A 21,662-nucleotide genomic window follows, 5' to 3' on the forward strand; every position below is an offset into this window, starting at 1 on the left:
TCTAATGATCAGCAAAAATTTTATTTGACTTTCACAAACAAAGACTTAACTCCAGCATAACAACCTGAAAGGCTTTGCTTTCTAAAGACCATTTCTAGGCAATTTTTAGAAGTCCTTAAACCAACAATTTTTATCTGTAAAACCACTCACACTCCCACCCCTTACTTGAAAACCAAGGCTGGCATTTTCTCAGCTCAGTGACTAGGTACTCAGCGTGCAGTCTTTTCCATAATTCTGGACTCCTGAGGAAGTTTCATATAAATAAAGTATTCATGAACCAAAATTAACAATATTATCAGTTAACTGTCAATGACGTGATTTTTTTTTTTTAAATAGCCAGTGATTTTGAAATATTAAACAATACTTAAGGGAAAGAACTTGAAATTCTGCCTAACATTTTTGGTTACTTGATTTCATCCATGGAAGCACAGGTTTTCTTCATCCTAAAAAAGTGACTGGAAAATACTTCAGGACAGCGCCTATTTGCACACTATTCATTTAATATGATATGCGGGTTTGATATTTCATAGCAAAAATAAGAATAGAAAAGTGTAAAAACCAATCAAAACAGAGCTATACAATCGTACTGAAACAGTACCGAGATCAATTCCAGCATTAAATATTTTTGCTATTCAGCCAAGTTCTGTCCAAAGAAACAAAATTAATCATCACTGCCGGCCTGCTTTTCCGTTTTCTGTTGTTTCCATTCTGAAATGCAAGACAACAATTGGTAAGGCTTGTTATTGGAAACACAATCAACAGGCTAAGGAAAAAAAAAAGATTTAAATATTTTTTTAATCAATGTTTTTTATTTCACTAACCATCCTGTCTCTCCCTGCTCCCAACATGCACAACCTTATCCCCTCTTAATACTTCTTTAAGCAGCACTCGGTACATAAAAGAAGTTTCTGCTAAGAAACTTTCCAGCACCAACTGCAAAAAGCTATCCATTATCAACCACACCAAAAGACAGAAGTCTATATTCATGTGACTACAGAGAACCTATTTCTAAAATTTGATCTTTAGCAGTTTGCTTCAAGGTCTTCACTTTCACCCTTCTTACACTGATCATTGACCACCACCATCTTATTTACTTAACAGGGGGCTAGTTTGGTTTTTCAGTATTTTTTGGAAGAACATGGACTACTACTATCAACTTCATTATAGCACAGCATAAGACTCAGCCACTCTTATTATCAACAGCATTTTTATATTAGCCAGTCCTTTGAAAGCTAAAGCAAGCAACAGACTGGCACAAGAAGCCTCAATTTAGCTACTGTTTAACCCCCCTGAAGTTTAAGAGTTTTGCTGCAAGGGCAATCACTAAGGCACCAGGAATACCATTTATCAGCAGTCAGCCTTGCTCAGCACAGATGCCAACAACTGAAAAGCAAACACTACTGTAGTTCTCCAACAATACGGAGAAACAAAAGGAATGTATTTATACATTTTAATGCTCAAAAGACTAAGGAGTCTTTTTAATGCTCTGAAGTATTCCTCCATACTGCATATTGACTACTGCTACGATATTTACAGTGATGCATTTACTGATACAAACCCATTTTCTTCTTTCAGATGTTGATATAGCTCAGCTTTATTGTTGACAGAGTTCAAACGACCAATAAATTCCTGGTGTTTCCTAGAGTTGGCAGTATTAATCCTGTTGCTCCATAAAGACAGCAAGGACATTGGCCCTAAAATTACAAGTAAGAAGAGTCTAAGTGATTTAATTTCTGAATTCTTAAACATTACATCATTATAAAGGCTTAGAAGAAATTGCAGACAATGCTAGTACAAGATATTAAAACCACTAATATTAAACAACCTTACAACAGAGGCTAAACAAATACAAAAAATGCAAACTGGTAACAGCTGAGTAGTTGCTTCATAAGAAATTGACTTTGCTTCAAATGCAGAATCTGAACATCAGCTCAGCCACTGCAACAAATGATAATACCTCACACCAAGGAAGAGAAGTCAGTGAGAACTACCCAGAACTACTGCTCAGGCATGTTTATGTTCATTAGTCAGCAGGAAACAATGACTTCTGATACCTGTCCTGAAAGAGTATTTTTGACATACAGTAGCTCAAACAGCACCAGCAGAAATTTGTCCAACCCCCTGTAAACCCAAGAGCCTATCAGTAGGCCCACACAGTATCTTGGTATCTCTTGTTATGTAGATCTGTTGAGGTTAACATTTATCAAGAATTTCTCAATGTTGAGTGTTTAATTAAAAGTTATCCTCACTGACTTAGCTTTACTCCAAGAAGATTAACCTCATTACTCATGAAAATACAGACTGATACAGCAACTTGTATCTCTAAAAGAAATACTGTGTTGCAATTCTTCTGGCTCACCTTTCGCCTTTTCAACTGCAGGCATTTCATCCATTGTAATAAGAGGCTTTTTGTTGGGTGGCTCAGGAGAATCAGGGGAATCTTTGATAACTTCAGCTTCTGCTAGTTCTTCTTTTTCACGATCCAAGAGGCCTTTTAACCTTTTTGAGATGAAAGGAAAACAGTGAAGCAAAATATGCTACAGCAGCACATATGATTCTTGATACCATTCTGTACTCCCCAGTATACACAACTCAAATCATAAGAAAATTGCTTTTGACCCCTTGAAATGGGTGAAAAACAATAGGGAACACTAGCCAAACAATCCTCTGGATAAAGCCTTAAGTACAGGGAAGAATCATAAAATATGATTTCTCTTAAGTTAGTTAGCAGTGTTTATATTGTTGTTGAGGCAGTTGATCATTCTGAGTTTCGAAGGAAAGACTAAGTAACAATGAATACACAAAAATACCACACAATTTCCTATTACATTTTCTATGTTAATTCAGACCTATTCTATGCCAAATCCCTTTTATCTCAGTCCCCATTTTTGTTCCACATGTGAAAGTAAAAGCAACTGTAGGAATAGATTTGATCATACACAGAAAGGCATGAAAGGTCATCAGCATGATGACAATAACATAGGTGGAAACGTCCTCCTATCCTAAGTGATCATAGCATGCACAAAACACATGCAAATGAAGCTTAGTACTATAAGTGTTTTTTGATCTATTTATAATAGCAGTTTAAAAAGACTGAAAACAGAAGAGACTGACAGATGCTTACAACTTAGACAAGTTACAATAACATGAATTATAGACAGTAGGTATACAGAATAAATCCTGACATTCAACTAAAGAGAAGAGCCAAATCCATGTGCATTATCTACCTGAACACTAAACTGCCTACAGCTGAAGAGAAAATAACTGCCTGTCCCGAGTTTTCCATATTTCATATTAGATGTTAAACTGCTTTATGGAAATATGTGGTGTGAATACAATAAAATCCAGCTTGAGGAGTCGCTGCTGTTGCAAAGCCCTGCTAAGTGGTCAACAACTTGCCCAAGAACCATGCTGCTTGTAAAATATGTTAATTTTAAAAGTCTGGTAATCAGACACTATGATCAGATGCCCGTTTCCCAAGCTTGGTAATGGTGACTGGTCCAAAAAACCCTGGGATCCTTACTGGTAGTCAGCCAAGGTTACAAGCATGAACACATCAAACTGAAACCTGCAACTGTTTCACTGCAATTCCTCTCCCCTTTGAAGTAGGGCAGGACAAAATTTTTTATGCTATAGTTTTATTTCACTTTAGAAAATCTACCTTTCCGATTCTTGCCATGGCTTATCTGATTCATAGTCTTTGCCCAACTTCTCTGACTTGTCTTCTTTGTCTTCTCTCTTTCTACCTCGTTTCTTGCGCTCCTCTTCTTCTGGGGGTTTGCTTCTGCAAGCCATCAAACATTCTAAGACTCGCTGGTGTTTATCAGAGTTGTTTATGTGTGCTCGTACAAGGGTCTCCAATTCATTCCACATAATCCGGTACTGCTCATCCCTAAGCAAGGCCAGAAAAAAAGATATTACATACAGGATTACCTAGACCATTAAACCATTGAAGGTTAAAAAACAGACCTTAAAAAACCAAAAATAACTCTGAACACATTCTCTGTCCTCTTGTACTGGAGGTCTATCCATCTGGGATTACTCCATCCTTGCAACTAGAATCCACACAGTATATAACGTTTCCCAATTAACATCCAGAATTAAGTTTAAATTGAAAGAGACTATGTCCACTGAAAACAAATCTCGCTGCCAAAAGGCACTTCTGGATCCTTTCAGGTGTTTGTTAACTATGTAATATCAGGATATGCAGAGGGCCACTCAAGTACTGGCATGCAAAAACAACTGCTATTTAACTCTTCGGATAAAAAATTTAGAAAGAATTGTACCATGCTACTGTAAATAGCTTCCACTCACGTAGGCAAATCTTCAGTAGCTCAATTTCTTTTCAGCCAGTTCTTGGAAATACAATGCACACATCACAACAACTGAGATACCAGGATATTCTATGATTGTTTTAAAGGAGTAGCCCATATTTTAAATAACTCTTTCAACAGAATTTGACTAGTCTAATATAACACGATTTTAAAGCATTGTTAATTTATAATACGCTTATGTTTTCCTTTTTATTAACTTTAAATTATTCCACTTCCTCTGTCCTAGCTTGTATCAATCTCCTACCTTTCCTGATTACTATCTTTGCTTTCATATTTTGTAACATACAATTCTTGGGTATTAAAATGATGTATTTTTTTCCTAACATACAGAAATATCAGTACTGTGATAGCCCCAAATGATGCAGGCAAAGTATTCACAGCATTTGTTCTGCACACATACAGCATTTAGTTTACTACGTATTACCTTTGGCCAAATTTTAAAAAATTTGGTATGAAAACAGAGTCAATAATTAATTTCAATAAATTTCTGAAAGAAGTTTAACATTAACAAAAAGATATGCATGTAACCTTTTTGGACCCTTTCCTCTGGTACCAACTGTTGAAATTGGCAATGGATCATTTTTCCTCTCCATGTCTACCAAATTGTATATTGTTTTTTGACAGTTCAGAACATCCTCATCAGTCATTGCTTCTTTTACAATCACACTGGCTAATGGCACTACCTGTAAGACAAAACAAAAGTCAACAACGAGAAAAACCTGTGCATGTCGCAGGAGAGAAACAGGAAGAGCAAAGAAACCACGGAACACCACACAGCAAAAACACCCCCTCTTATCCTCAGTTTAGTAATAACTCTGAGCAGGTATAAGCAGATGAACATCATCTTTACCTGGCAGCACTGTAGCTGTCAGGTTTAAAATATTCCACCCTATTCAGATGGCAGTGCAATAATCAATCAGCATTAAATACAGAATACTAAGTGACAATAAAGCTGGAAAACTGATTCTGTGGCAAGTGATTTATCATAGAGTTAATATTCCATCAAGTGGCAGGGTGAAACTCAATCTAGACCAGAATGAAAGGTTACAAACCCCAGGTTACTTACAGCTTGCATGTTGAAGATAGTAGTCTGAGAAATAATCATAGGCCAGTAACGAGTATGTTTCTCTAACTGATCTTTTGCACGTTCCAATGGAATTTCAAGACTTCCATCGATCTTATATCTGGGCTCTAGAAAAGGAGTTAATCGGTTTTCCCTCATAAATTCACCAAAATCCTAATGATAACCAAATAAGATACAATTAGGAATTTCTCTAACAAAGTAACTTTCACTGAACGGGTGAAACAGCATAGTCTTGCTTATTACTAACCATGTACCATCCCCACTGCTAAATTGGACCCTAACAACCAGAGCCCTCTTTCCAGCTTTCAGATGTACATTATTCGCGGTGAATACAAGAGCAGTTGTATAAAAGTATGGGTTAAAAACTGATGCAAGGTTTTTTATGAGGAGGGCCTGCTGGATCTGCAAGGTATTTAATGTATGGTAAGAGTTTTATTATGTTTTTCTGGAAACCATTTCTGCTTGTTTACAACAGATACAAAGGATGTGTTAAAAAAAAAAAAAGAAAAAGCAAAATGAATGCCAGCTGATCATCTGATCCATATCCAGGATTCAAAAGCTGACAATTTCATCTTTTCTATTTATTGTATGGACCATTCACGTGCAGTCTATCCTTCTGACAATAAGCAGGATATAGCCCTATGTGTATCCAGCCCACAAAAAAAAAAAAACTCGCCAAGAAAAATGTTATTCTAGAATCAGAACAAACTTTAAATACTCATGGTGCACAAGGAAGCAAGTACTTCCTTGACACAGAAAGGATTCTATGAAGCAGGCATAACAATAAGCAGATGCACTACTTTATACCAAATATATATCAGTAGTACAAAGAAAAACAGTTTGACCATGCAATCCACTCCAGCCCTCCAGATGTACCAATATTTCCTTTACACATCTACTGCACTACATCTCGTCATGTGAGATAAGCAACAACTTAAGAAAAACAAGAAAACAAACAATCTTACTGTAATCCGGTAGTCAGTGACTCTTCCACCACACCCTTCGCTAATTGATGGGGGATCTTCTAGAATTGATCGTGAGCTGCTCAATACATGCAGAAAAATTTCTCCTCCATGGCTGCTGAGCATGTGACTGATTACTTTAGAGCCAGACTTGCGTGGCTGTTCCAACAAAACAGAACGACCTGTTGGAAAGGAGATCAGTTTCATTAGTTACTGTACACTGCAATTTTAAATTAAAACTACATACACCCAATACAGGCTTGTACTTAGCCAGTAAGACTCTGGATCTATTGAAGTCATGTTTTCACCTAGCTGAATAAGAAACAGCTATCTCCTTGAGTATTTACTCCATGTCTTTACATGGAACATAGTGTCATATGCTCTTAAATTTTCCACAGAACTAACAAAAAGCCTCTCTCCTGCACCAACCAATCACTTTCTCTGTTGGACATTACTCTTAGGAAAAATACATATCGGTAAGACATTAGAATGATATATTGTGTAAGGGCAGTTTGCTATTTTTCATTATTACATATTATGTTGTATACTAAACTTATTTGGCTGTACTGCAGAAACTCTCGCATTAAAAGCGACCTCTAAAAAGTAAGAAAATAACCTAGGTGATTATAAAAGGTATCAATTGATACTACTTGTTAGTGCTTAAAATGGATACCATTTTTCAGACAGAGAAATAAAACTGCCTTTGTCTTATTTCCAGTAAAATACACTAAGCATAAAAGGCTGCATTCTCCAAATAAATGTTTGTTATGAGGAAGCAAAATAGAAGATCAGAAGAGCGTGGTTATCTGAAATATGCTATTAAATTGGTTCTAGACATTCTTATTAATCAAAGTACTTTTTCTGTACAGAATCTTTAGAGAAAAATACATTAAAATACAGTGTTTAATAAAACCACTGCACATTTATTTAGACATTCAAATGACTTGACTGAAGAAACATCCCATTAAAAGGATGTTTACAGTTTGCAAACAAAATTGCATTACAGAAAAAAAACCACCACACGCAAATAACGTTGACTACATGTTATTTGTTGGGAAGAAACAGCTTTGGCTTATCTTTTAACATGTATTTAAACGGCAACCTCTTATAGAAAGATTATTCAATACAATCAGCAAAATCTTGCAGATAAGCAAAAGATAACTAAGTCTAACCTACTTTTTTGACCTATCCCAGTACGCATAGGTAAGTCTGCCTCAACTGTCCAACATACTTAGTTGGTCACAACCAAGTTAAAAAAGCTTTCTGAGGCTGGCTAACATCTGCTAAAAATCAGGCATAGGCATCAGATGCTAATATTTTTCAAGAGTCAGAGTAAGCATTGAGATCGAGTCCACTGTCACCTGCTGAAAGCAGTGTTTCCTACTAAGTAGTATAGAGTGAAAAGTATTCTGCATTTGGATTCAGAAAAGAACTACCAGAATTCAACGCTTGCTGCTTTACATCTTTCCTCCCATCCTCAAGTTTCAAAACACATTCCACTTGCCTTTGAGTACATTTAACAACTTGTTTCTTATTTACACGATACTTTAAAACAAACTTGACATTTTTACAGTATACAGACATTTAGCGCTATACAAACCAGAATGTGCAGCGTGCTCTATTCACAATATTAACTTAAAACATTAAATAATTAGGCAAGGACACAAATTTACCATTAAGGAGAAAGTTGGTAAGGCATGAAGAAGGTCTGCTATTTACATCGACTGGTGAAATTCTGTATGCTCCAGTGCAATAGTGTAATTCTGAAAAATAAATGAGTAGAAAAGTTGAGAGTGTAGTTCCACGTACAGAAGAAAAACCATCTCACAAAATTAGAGGAGGAGGAGGCGGCAGCTAATCCACAGTCAGCAAAACTAAAAAGTCTTGATCTAAAGGTTTGCTCCTTTCACCATCTCCTTGCAATTGTTCCAGTATCAACTCCAAGAACCTAATACATTCCCAGGCCCTATTTCCAGCAGGACCTCTAGTTCTTTATCTCCTGATTTATTTCACTGTAAAGTCAGCCTGCTCTTATTTCTCTAATCTGTATTTTTGACCTGCTGGCTCAAAGATTCAACATGTCTTGCTGATCATCTACAGGGTGAATTGGCTGAACAGCCAGGTGGTTCCTGTGTCACCCCAAAACTTTCCAGTTTCTCCTCTACTCAGATTTGGGTAGCAATCTCTCCCTTACTCAGATTTGAAAGTTAATATAAAAGGGACTAGTCTACTGCTTTTTACTTAGCACTCTAAAGATTTCACTGAAGATAGTACTGTGATCCACCCCCCCACCCACCCTCAGCCCGAAACAAAAATTAAACCAAAAAAGATTCAATGTCTCAAAGTTGCTAAAGCATTGTGGAACTGACGATGTATACTTGGCCCTGTGGAAGGGACAAATAGTTACTGAATATTGTAGTTAAGGAACAACTTCATGATACTTAACAGGAGACTGAAAAAAGCCGCATTACTACCCCTCTCACCTCTTACACAAACCACTGACTAGCCAAGATCAGGAGAGCATCACGCAACCATTAGTAAAGCAGGGTGCAGTCGGTAGCAAGGTTTATAGAGCAAAAGGTCAAACCAGCGTTAAGCAAGAAGCGAACTACCTCCTTGTTCAGATTTTTAACAGTGTACAGAGAGAACAGTGTTGAACACACGTCAGAATGTCAGTTTTGTAAGATACTATATTACCTACCCACACTATTTGTTCGAGGAGTACACCATTTTAATGTCACAGTTTCTTTAAATGTGCCTTCTCTGCTATTGCCACCCACATGATTATCACCTGCAATATAAAGTCAGAAAAACTGTGCAATCAACCATATTTTCTTTATTACAGCAAACCCCTCTAAACTTAAGGTAAGAAAATTTAACATTAGCATATACAAAACAACCTGATTTGAAGAAGTCAGATATCCAACTTAAGCAAAGAAAAGTTATAAGCAGTAGCAGTTGAAAAAATAACCTTTGAAAATCAGCTGTTGCATATATTTTAGAAACCAATTCAGCAAACAAAATACTGCAGCTCCAGAGTATGTTCCATAGGTTTGATTCAACATTTAGAAAATTATAGATATGTTTTGTTTTGTCTGTAACAGGGAATTATTTTTCTTCTAAAATGCCTCGGACTTTTACACAAAATCTTTTTTAGTTTTCCAAACAGAAGTCAGAATCCTTAACAAATGTTAGAGCTGATCATTTCTTGTGCATATTATAGCCCTGAGTCAAAACTGAAACTTATCTAAAAGCATATTTGATAAGTTAGGCTTCCTGGGGAAAGCATTTGGTCTCATCCTCCAGTATCTTTGCTATGTCAGACTCAAATCTGAACATCTCTCAACATGTTCTACCAGCTGTAGTTTTATCATTGAAATACTTTCATACAAAGCCTCACTGATAACTGCTCTGGCAAAAACCACTTGAAGGCCTTAACACAGACATTACCAAAGCTCCTTAATACATTAAGCTACATTTCTACTAGTGATTTTTACGATTCTTCGTGATCTTTGACTCACATTATCTCAGGAAAGAGTTAACTGAGTTTTGCATGAAGTTTCAGAATTACAGTAGCATAGTCACTTAATATGCTCAAGTCCATAGTAATTGGGAAGAAAGAGACATACATCAACATGCAACATGCATGCAGTATGTTACGGTTTAGTCTAAAGTCATTTACTCTCAAAATATTTGTTTGATTTGCTTATTAGTCATGCAGGTAACTTGCAAAAGATGATTTCTTTTTCAGTTAAAATAACTGGAATAAATGTAGAAAGTCTCTTTCTTACTATCTAAAGGCCAAATTTATTTAATCTAAAATAATCACACAAATAAGATCAATGTGATTGAATTCCTACTTTCCTTGCACCAGAGCCATTATAGCTCAAAGATTTATTTAAAAATAAAAGAAAGCAAAACACAGGATTTAAGAACAGGCTTTTTCCCCTCAAAGTTCTGATGGACAAAAATTTGAAGAGGAATTGCTTTGTCAGAGTTTGCTTTTGACTTTTACTAGCAAACTTATTCCTTGAGCCAACAGGTATTACAAAACTATTTCTGAGCCCATACAATTAAGTTTTATGCTTTTAACATGGTAACACAAGCTCAGGTGAGTCTGAATTCATTGCTGTAACATCCTAGTATTTTTTCCCCTCAATCTTCAGTCCTACACTCCACTAAGATACGGAGCACAGCACTTGCAGATAAGGAGGAGTTACCTCCTTTTCCTCAAAGTAATGGTAATCCACTTAAGAGGAAAAAAAAAGCAGTAACTCCCCAAAATGGCTAGTTATGGACCACGTGATTTCAAACTTCAGAAAAGAAATATCCACTCTTTGTTAAATAACTGACATAACTAACTCATTTGTTAAATTCTTCACTTCTTAGAAGTTAAACCACAATCAACTCTCTAATATGCTTTGGAACAATATATTTCAGATAGTAAAATATCTACAGCGTCTATCTAAATACATGTACCCTACACACAGTACATTAGACTAAGCTTGTAATGGTACTGAATCACATAACAGAAGTTGCAATTGATGCAGTAAAACAAAGCATATACAAGCCATTAAATCTTCAAGCAAGGCTTCAGGGCTGAAAAGGCATACTGTTTAAGTATTCCGCACCACAGTGGCACAGGCGGAGGGTTTTTTCCCCCACTGCTTGGCTTTGCTTTTAATTCTACTAATACAGAATTTTTAGCCTGACTTACTAACAAAGTTTTACATCAAGGACCATTTCCTGAACAAAACAGTTTTGCATAAGGCTTACCTTTGTGTTTTACTAACCTCAGCTGACTTATTAAAAATTCAACCTCAGAGGAATACTAGGTAGTAATTCCCAGTTTACAAAAATGATACTAGGTATTTCAAATACAAGAAGAAAGCTCAAAAGCAAAAAATAACCATTGTCTTTTCCAAAGGAATTACTGTCATACACAGGCCTATGGGACATAAGTGATGTCAACTATCATTACCTAACAGACAGATTAAAAGTTCATTTGTGCACGGAATAATTTTCTACAAGAGATACTGTCTTTGTAACATCACTGCACATCTGGTCCCTCATCTACTTTTTACAAATCAGTACGAAATTGACACGCCCCTCAAAATTCACAAAAATATCATGAACAAATGTGAAACATTGTTTGATTAATTTGACATGTTTTTTCATTGTTACATCCTTATTATTATATTAAAATATGCCAGTAATGAGCAAACCTCCAATGCCAATGTTACAAGCCAAGTTCTTGGGTTGTAAGGAATAACCGAAAATATGCTAATCATGCCTGAAATTTACATCTATTTGAAATTTGCAATCTGTCTTTGTGAATACTTCCAGGAGGCTGATCAAAAGCCACTTTGAGAGGACTACTTCTACTTACCACTCTTTAAAAAGTCAACGTGTGCCTCTTTGTGATGAAGAAGCTCCACATCATAGTTGGCTGATGTGTTAGCATGTTGTTCTTCCTTCAAAAGAAAAAGATAGAAAGAATAAATATAGTTATTTTAGCTGGAGGTGACTATTTTCGTACATGAATGATTCTACATTTACCTTTCACTCCAGCAGAAAAACAAAAAGTCTCCAAAGTGCATCAGACAACAACAGGATTGCAATATTGAGGAAACTGTTTGCTCTCTGCCCTGTTTAAAGATGCAGCCATCTGCTTTTCCTTTTTTCCACTTTTGAAACCTTATGGTTTTATACAAATATCATGACAGGGTGCATAGGTTAAAATATAGGTAAAAAATAGACTTAACTACTTTTGTTTAAATTAGTGGAGTTAAGGAAGCCTATGACATATTGAATATTACCAGCAGTTACAGCTTACTGAGCAGCAACAATTGGTCACTGCTACAACTACTTCTCATAACTAAAAATCTCAAGAATCCAAACCAAAAAATACATTTCAAACTTATCATAATTTCCTTGCACTTAAGATACATAAGAAGTATACAAGTTTATAATTAGAAAAATGGATGTTTGTAAAGAGGACACTGCATCTTTAAACAGCTGCAGAGGACTGGCAAAAACAGAACAGTAACCTTGGTAATTTATTCCAAGTTAAAAAAGAAAAAAAAAGAAAAGAGAAAAAACCACAGAGAACCCAACATACTCTATTACTATAAGGACAAAGGCAGAAGGGAGAGGCATACCAGCAGCACACAGGTCAGAAAGTTACAGACAAGGTATTTGCAAACTTAAGTCACATTTATGCCATGACCCATGTCAAAGTTTCATTAAAGCTGTGAAAATAACTTTTAATTTCATGTTTTAACTTATAAAATCCATACAGTATTGCTAGTTTTCAAAGATGCAAGTAATGATTGACAGTATTAGAACTTGATGAATTTTTTTTATATCGGGGAAGTTTATCCGCCCCTGCCCTTTTTGTTTCTTTGAATACAGACACTTCCATTTCAATTGCCTCTTGCTGCCTGATCAGAAAATTACCGTTAAGTTAATAATATTTGAAATTCTTAGTTGCGCTGACTTCCCTCCCAGTAGCAATAAAAAAAAGATATTCAAAATAGGGACATAAACAACTTGGAACAGAAGGTGTTTAATTTAATATCTTTCTTAACCAGATATATCCCCTGTCCCCGTTTCTGGTTTATGGATCTTCATACTGGAAAACCTACTGGGAAACCTTTAGTCAAAAATCAACTATTAGTTACAAACACCTTTATGTTGGGTGGGCATGACAATGAAACAGAGGAAAAAGAGACTCACTATGCCACTATAATGCACAAGGGTCAAGAATATCTAAACACAACTAGAAAAAGACAAAAGAATCACAGACAAAGCAATCTGAGGTAAATAAGATTGTATTTATATAAAATAATACAAACAACTGAAATAACACTTGTATTGCTACATCAAAAATTGAGATTCAGCAATACATTTTGTTCTGTGATCCTTCTTTACTTTTTTTCCCCCTTCTTTATTTTTACTAACCTGGTCACAGACATTGAATGTGGGCTAATAAAAAAACAAAACAGAAAATATGATATGGAGAGAAAAACAATGTAAAAATTCAATTAAAATAAACATTAAAAGTTTTCAAACAAATTTAGAAGTGATGCAGCTAATTAACACACAGCTATAGACACAATATTACCTTCATAGGAATGTTAGTTATTGTGGTTGAAGCCAGATCAAAGTGCTGTTGTACTAAAACATTCAATTTCGTAGCCAGATGCCGTCCTGCACGGACACTGTGCACTTCACTGGTTAAAACAGGTGAAAGCTAAAATAAAGTCACAGAGAGTATTAATGGATTAGGCTCTAGTATCATGTAACAGTATTATTCATTTGAAACTTCAAAATAATCACATTTATACAGCTAAATTTGACTATGGGGAAAAACTACCACCCAAAAAATCCACACCATGGGAAACTAAGAAGGAAGGAGCAAAAGTTACTTCTTGTTCAGAATTTTCCAGGTTATGCCAGTTTCTATAGTTGCAGTTACTATAAATGGTCAAAAAATTAAGTGCGCTAAAAAACTTGAGTCATTACTTGATAATAGGAATAATTAGTATCACAACACGGGGAAGAAATCCTCTTAATGGCAGCTCTGGATCTAGTTTTTCCTCTTTTACCAGCTGAGTAACAGGAACAAAGTAATTTTTGTACACCAACCTGTAAGTGCATCATATATACACAAGGGAAACAAAAGCAATCCATAAGATGCATTTCATTTTTCCCTAGCCAACAAGGACATTTGGGTCTAGGCTTTTTTTTTTAAAAGAAAAACGAAAAAAACCCCACCCACCCAACCAAAAAAACCCAAACAAACAAACACACACCAAACCAGTGATAAAGATGACTGTCTTACAGAGGAAAGTAGTAGTCAATTTATTCTCTTCTGTTCACAGTTTCATTTTTTTAGCACAACTACAGAAAGGTTTTGTAGATGACAATATCCGTCCTTTTTATTTATGAAACAATATGCAGGACTAGGTACCTTTTATGTTAAGAATGAGACTTTTCCTTGTGTCTTTTTTCTTTCTTACAGACAGCACATTAAATACTGAGCAGAGCAGACTGATGAAAAGCAGAACATATTACCAAATATTTTGTATTTACTTGCTTTCAAACAACCACCACTAAACATACAAGTCCACAGAGCACATGTGCTTTTATTACTGAATAACTAAGATGTTTATATATAAAGACTAATTCCTTACATGCATCCTTTCACCTCTTCATAAAACCATCTTTAAAAGTACTGTAGGGTTCTTCAAGCATTTGCTGAACTTCAAGCATTTCCTAGACACCTGCAATATACTAACTACCCTTTCACTTGGAAGCAGGCACGCTTTCCATAGCTCTTCATTAACAAGGCATTCTGCTTGCTAACACTGGAACAGCAGAAGTTACACAGAAAAGCTCATTCTGGTTTCATGAGAAAACCATTCAACCAAAAGGTTAAAAATGCTAGCACGTTAGTCTGGATAACATGGAACATGTAGTAGTGCTGAACAATATCCACAGCACTGCATTCAATAACAGATATTTGGGGAAACAGGACTTGTGCTAGCCAGTGGCTTATGCTTGAATAGCAGGAAAGTGACTCAAGTAACCTATTCAACACACCAAACAGTTGATCATTTTCCACTGGGTTCCTAAAGGTCCGTTTCTTTCTCAAAAAAAACCCATCACACCCAAGACTATCATTCTATGGCATTAACAGACTTACTTCACAAAAAAATGAATCATGAATTATTAATGCAAGAAATTAAGTCATGAAATGAAAAAAGGGGATACTGTACATGCACAAAGACCACAAAACAAGAAAACAAAGCATACGTTTTGGATGGCAATATGCAGGCTGTCAACTTTTCAAAGAATTACCACCTGTACTTTTTTCCTACACCTTATGAGAGGCTCAGAATGTTATTGCTGAATACTTAATTTGCACTATTTTAAGTCTGATGTGGTTCCTAATCCTTGGATAAATTTTCTCATTTTAAGTTCCTTACCTCTTTTTTAGGACGATCTGAAACAAGGCTGTCTTCACCAACTGGGTAAGTGTGGATTAAGACCAATTCGCATTTCTGAATCTGCATTAGACTTAAAAACAAAAACATTCTATTTAGCCTGCAGTGTGGCAGACTATCTCCTAGAAGTCAGATTAATTCTGCCAAGATTAATCTCATTTCCACAACACAGAATCATAAAGATGTATTACAATGTACTGTTTCAGAAAGCATTTTGTAGAAACTAGGTTACATTAATGATTTTCAAAAGCACATACCTGAAAACAAGTTTTTATCAGAATAAAAAAAGGTATAACATTTCTAGCTCTTCAGATATTGCTATAGCACCATGTTTCTTTTTGGATGTATCAATGGAATAGATCCTTAACTGGTGCAATCTGTTCAGCTTCATTCAACTGAAAACTGACACTACAGAGAACTTGTATCTCCAAGTATGTGTGCAGGTATTAATAAGGGTATTCCAGTGAACATAAAACAATTACCCAAATAGGATGCTTATCTCCTAATGCGGCTGGAAATTTGAAGAGATCAAGACATTGTTCCATGTCTCTACCTACAGGAATGAGACCACTTTTCCGTCTTTACAGTGGACTTCGAACCTGATTCCCCGGGGCAGTATCCTTTACACATACGCGAAACTGCAATTGTGGCAGGTGATTATAGGGGAATCCTGCTTCTGCTATTTAAGTGCCTAAGGAGCAACCAAGAACAGGTTCAAAAACTACTATACACTTCACAAGGCAAAACACAGTCCCTGGGCCAAAGAGTTCACTGTTTAATTAGACAAAACATAGGGTGGAAAAATGACTTCTCCGAGGAGATGCAACCTGTATTTCAAGATATTCCTTTATCTCAAGGGAAGTGTCAGGCAACACAGTAATTTAGGAATTAAAAACTAATTTCAAAGTAGTTACCTATTTTAGTCAAAGAAAGATGAATGTAAAATTAATGCAGTGTTATCAAGAAAAAAAGCGTCAGATGCATTACTCATTACAAATATACAGCATATGACAAGGCACAATTAAAGTGTCTCATTTTGGAGCAAGGTGTAGCAGGTAAAAACTTAAATAAATACTGTCCTATGAGGAGAAAGGACAATTCTGAAAAGCTAATGATTATAGAGCAGCTCTAAGTCAACAATATCATGATTTAGCACCTGCTATTTTACACAGGTATTAATCCAAACAGTTCATTAGAATAAGTTTTAAGTGACAAAGAGACATGCATATTTCACAGAGGATGTAACAGGCACACGCAGACTAAAGAAACTATGTTTGTAAAAAGTATACTCACTGATCTGAATTAGCTGCAAGCTTGTTGTGGTCATGAATGGTTTCCTGAACATAATCCTCCAGCATCCGAACATGACTGTCACTAGAAAGAAATGTTAAAATTTCTTTTTATTCAGGATAATCAATCCTCCTGTTCAAAGCAACATGCCACTAAATGCTTTCCTGTTTCAAGTGGGAAATTTTTGGTTTGTTACTGTAACAGACCTCCATAAATGAAATTTTTAATAAGGCAAAAAATGATCTAACAAAGAACACAAAAAAGCTAACTACTTAGGGCACTAATTCATGACAATCAATGAAAGAGTTCTAAAAATATATATATATAACTTTTTTTAAGTGGTGGAAGCACATGATCATACATACCTTTTCGCATTAGTAATACAGATTATTCTTCCTCGGTTTCCAACACGTTCTGCATTCTCCATGAGCATGGTTCGAGCCTCATGCTGATATTCTGTTATTTTGCAGAGTGCTTCAACTGCTGCAACCAGACCATGAAGTATGCTGCAGCACTCCGGATCTGCCCGAGGATTAGGTGGCCCAACAGCTGCCAATGCTGCCATCAACTAGTTAAAAGAAAGAGATTTTACTGAAAGTTACTTTCCAGCCATTTGTTAAAATGTTTTTCTCAGTTAAGAGAAAGTCAACATTATAACTTATTTTATAGCAAATTAATATTTTTGGGAGAAAACCAAGCAGAGCAATTAAAGACCATTACATGTTGCCAGCCTTCCAGAAAACATTTGGCCCTAAATTGTCCTTTTCAATTAATCTATTAATTGTTTTTAAGCCTTAAGAATATAATATTCTCATTTATTACAGAAAAATACCTGGCTATAACAACAAGTTATATCCAATACGTGAGAGAAAATCTAACATTATCAGTTGCCATCTGCTTTTATTTTCTGAGAATTTGGAAACTCGGTTCATGCCCAAAGTAAATTTTTCAGAGGAGGAGCCCTTTCAGTATGAACCAAAATGAGAGCAAAGAGAATATTTACAATTTTTTCTTAAACACAGTTTATTTGCCTATGAGGTAAATGAAAAAAAAAAAGAACACCACAAAAACCAAACCACCACAAACCAAAGTTAAAATTCAAGAATTATCACCGAATTACAGAAGAAATACATAGGTGATTTATTTATAACATTTATTTTGATATATAACTCCATACTCAAAGCTACTGGATTCTTTTTAAATTATGTAAAGCTGCCTATAGACCAGTCCAGCCTCACAGGCTACCTCCTAAAACTCTGTTACACAGTAATTTCAGACCAGATCCACCAACATTTTAATTAGGGAGAAGTTACTACTTATTCCACAATTAAAGAAGACATACAAAACAAAAGAACAGTTACAAAGCATACCTCCTGCAAGTTCTGATCTTCTTGAGTCCAAGAATTCAAGACATGAGCCCCAGAATCACTCACAATGAAATTTACCTAAAAGGATCAAAAAAACACGTGTAAGCTAACAGCCAATCCATACAGATGACAGCCATTATGGCTACTTCCCCAAATCCAAACAAACACAAATTACACCTCTTTCTTCTTATACTCTGGAGGTATGTGCAATGACAAGCCAAAGTAAAAATAACACAAGCACAAAAAGCAACCACTCCCGCTATATTCAATTATCCCTTTAGTAACATTATTCTATTTATATTTTAAGCCACTAAATCAATCTCTACACCAAATTAGCATTGCAAGATATTATGAAGTATTTTAATAATTAGGTAATACTTGCAGTAGAATAGCTACAAAATAAAATTTTAGTGCAATATTGCAAATCATTCTCCAAAGACCGTCACAGTAGATCATGGGGGTGAAAATCTAGCAAGATTTAATGAACATCACATAGCAAAATATGTTATAAAGGTGACAAAAAAGTCAAGACAAAGCATATAATGGGACTTGACTGTATATTAAATGCTCTAGAGTTTAAATTAAATGTTTGCTGTCTGAGAACCAGGACATGCAATCCATCAAGGCAGCACAGCTGATGTGCATCAAATCACTGAACTATTGGAGATATTTGTCAGTGTCCAGCCTCTTCCACAGCCACTCTCTGACACAGCCAGTATTCCAGTATTACTACTGTGTACCAATATCACTGTCATACGGTTGTTTAACTTCCTTTTTTTTTTGGCTTTTTTTAAAAGGGTAACTAACCTTTACAAAATTGCACAATGGTTTATTCAATAATGAGAATGGATCTAAAAAACCAGGGATTAGTTACCATTATTTATGATACAATGTTACAGAACCCACCAGGCATTTATTTTTCTAAAGAAGGAGCTGTGTGCCAGGAAGGTCTCCCACTTTTTCAAACAAGTGGCTTCAGGGCAATCCTACCTCTTCCTAAAGCCCAGAATTCCTTCAAAGTTGGCACCAAAAACCTTATGAAGCACTACAAAGTGTGTTTAGAAACAAAATTCCATTTGAAGCAATACATCACTCAAGCTTTTGTAAACTTATAGCTCAGGAGAACACAATCCCAAATCTGTAAGTTACCTTAAAGCACCTCTTCTCATGTTTTGCACTAAGTTACAACGTGACATTACAACAATGAAAGGTCCCAAAAATAAATATGTAATGGGATTCATATACTACTCAAACCAACTTAAATAGCTATCAAGTGTATCAACAGCACAAAGAAATTTTTATATAATAAATTATAGTTGATCTTTTAATCTAACCAACAGCTAATGATATTAAAAGACTTCATTAGCATGGGAAAAATATCCCTCATACTACAAAGTATCATACGCAGTATGGCTAGAACAACTTACCAGTTTCTTGAAAGGAAAAATATCATACATTATTCTACAGTACTCCATGGATGATTCCACTGAACAGGTCCATAGTGATTTTGATATGGGTGCTAGAGGTATAATTCCTTGGGTCCGATTCTTTACTAACATATCAAATTCAACATGTTGTCTGCAGGATTCTGCCATATATGGGCAGTGATCCACAACAAAAACAGTTTTATGAGACTCAGAAAAGATTTTCATTTTCTTCCTAAAAGAAACAGATATTAAGATCAGAAAGAAATTGTGCAAGGGGAAAAAAATCACATCACAGAATTAAAGTGCAACTTTTATATAGTATAAAGTTCTTTTGCTGGAATATACAAGTTTTAAAGAGGTTACCTCCTACAGTATTTAGATTACACATTGCATACATCAGCTCCTCAAAACTGTTGAGCTTTTAAAAAACCACAAGTGTTCCCATTTTAAGAATCTATTTACATAGAGACAAATATCCTCTAGAACTCTTACTAGTCCATATATTTAGTATCTGGAATTCTAATCAGGCAAGACTATTTTTCTTGCAAAGAAAAAAAATACAGGAAACGTGAAAGCATCCTGTTGACAAGGCAACAATGAGGCATAGTATTACCTTCCCCACTTTCCTAATTAAAATAAACTTTAAAGAAACCAAGTATAGAAACTGCTTCTTATTTAAACCCAATTTCTTAAAATAAGTGACGTGGAAAAAAATAATTTATGATTAGGCTATACAGACCTTGAATTAACATAAACATCAGACTTGTAAGTGGATTTTCAGCCTCCACTTTGCTAGGTACATCTTTATTTTTAAATGAATATTTGTATCTGTACTTTGATCTCGCACTGACAGACATACCAAGTCTGAAATTATAATGTAAACGTTTCTTATCCAGCAAGACTTGTAGGAGCACCCCTCGCATTCTTCCCAGCTATGAAGCCTGAAAACTCCACAATGACGTGTGATGCATTTTCCTGTTTCACATCGATAGGCCTGGTTTCCCTCTTCTACAGCATCACTGAAATAAATGCTTTTACTATAACGTGAGATAGATACTCGTGTTCGGGTGGTCATCCTAACTCAGAGACCCAAACTACACATGAAAATTAACCTTAGACTAGCGCTACTTAGACCACTAATCTTAAAGCAAAGGTTCCTCATCAAACTTTTCCAACTTGTGGATGTTTCCATGACTTCTCTAGTGTAAAAATCTATTTCGTCCACGCAAATGCTGCTGAATGACAGAATACACAAAAGCAAAAAATACAAAAAACTAAAATATCTAGGATAACGAGGGTTTAGGCAAGCCAGGCTCGGGGCAGCATCTCGCTCCGGGGCGGGCGAAGGCTTCTCCCCCGCACTCAGCAGCAGCTGCCCGGGCCCCGCGCCCTCCCCTTACCCCGGCAAAGAGCCGGGGGACCGGGCCACGGGGGGCCCGGGGAGGTGCGTCCCCGCCCGCCCGGGGGAGCGTTTCTCACCTGGGCCGGCTCCTCCGCTGGTGCACAAGTCCCGGGCCCGCTCCGCGCCGCGCCCGTGCCCGGCCGCGGGCTCGCTCCGAGGAGGAGGAGGCGGAAGGGGGGTGAGGCCCGCGGGGCGCCCTAGATGGGGTCGGGCGCGGGCGCCTCCGTCCGGGCGACCTCCATGCCCCTCCGCCCGCTTCCTCCGCCGCCGCCGCCGCTGCCGCCGGCTCCGCGGGGAGCGCGGGGCCCAGCTCCTGCCTCCGCGCCCGGCGCCCACGGGGGTGGGAGAAGCGGCCGAAGCCCCCCCCGCTCCGCCCACCCCTGAGGCCGCGGGACCCCCGCGCGGCCACTTACGCCGCTGGCGCAGCGGCTCCCCCAGCGCTGGCGGGGGGAGCGCCTCTCCCCTCCTTCCCCCCTTACCTCACCTCACCTCGCCTCGCCTCGCCTCACCGGCCACGGCGGCCACCCGGGCCCCGGCGGCTGGCCAGGCTCGCTCTCGCACTTACTCCCCCCCCATACCCGCCCCGGCCCTGCGCCTGGGCGCCGAGCCCACCCTCCCCGCCCCGCCCGGCGCGGAAGGAGGAGGAGGAGGATGATGACGATGATGAGGAAGAACCCGCCGGTCTCGCGAGACGCCAACCGGTAGGCGAGGAGAAGCACCGGTAGCCGGCGGGGCGCCTCTCGCGAGAAGTGGGAGCGGCGGCAAGGCGTCCTCTCGCGAGAGCT

At 37.2% G+C, this 21,662-nt stretch overlaps 1 protein-coding gene across 1 annotated transcript; it reads right to left on the reverse strand.

The window, feature by feature from the left end:
* INTS13 (integrator complex subunit 13) lies at nt 1-21,453 on the reverse strand. Its single transcript, XM_064460418.1, has 17 exons — nt 20,955-21,453; nt 19,476-19,707; nt 18,052-18,126; nt 17,047-17,249; nt 16,685-16,765; nt 15,374-15,464; nt 13,507-13,635; nt 11,770-11,854; nt 9,082-9,171; nt 8,054-8,143; nt 6,384-6,562; nt 5,401-5,571; nt 4,863-5,017; nt 3,662-3,892; nt 2,360-2,499; nt 1,559-1,694; nt 1-708 (listed from the first exon to the last, which is right to left on the reverse strand). The coding sequence occupies exons 2-17, from the start codon at nt 19,698-19,700 to the stop codon at nt 669-671; spliced, it is 2,121 nt and encodes a 706-aa protein (XP_064316488.1). The 5' UTR covers nt 19,701-19,707; nt 20,955-21,453; the 3' UTR covers nt 1-668.
* Nucleotides 21,454-21,662: the final 209 nt, after the last annotated feature.

This window comes from Phalacrocorax carbo, chromosome 1 (genome assembly GCF_963921805.1).
Source record: "Phalacrocorax carbo chromosome 1, bPhaCar2.1, whole genome shotgun sequence".
Classification (NCBI taxonomy): domain Eukaryota; kingdom Metazoa; phylum Chordata; class Aves; order Suliformes; family Phalacrocoracidae; genus Phalacrocorax; species Phalacrocorax carbo.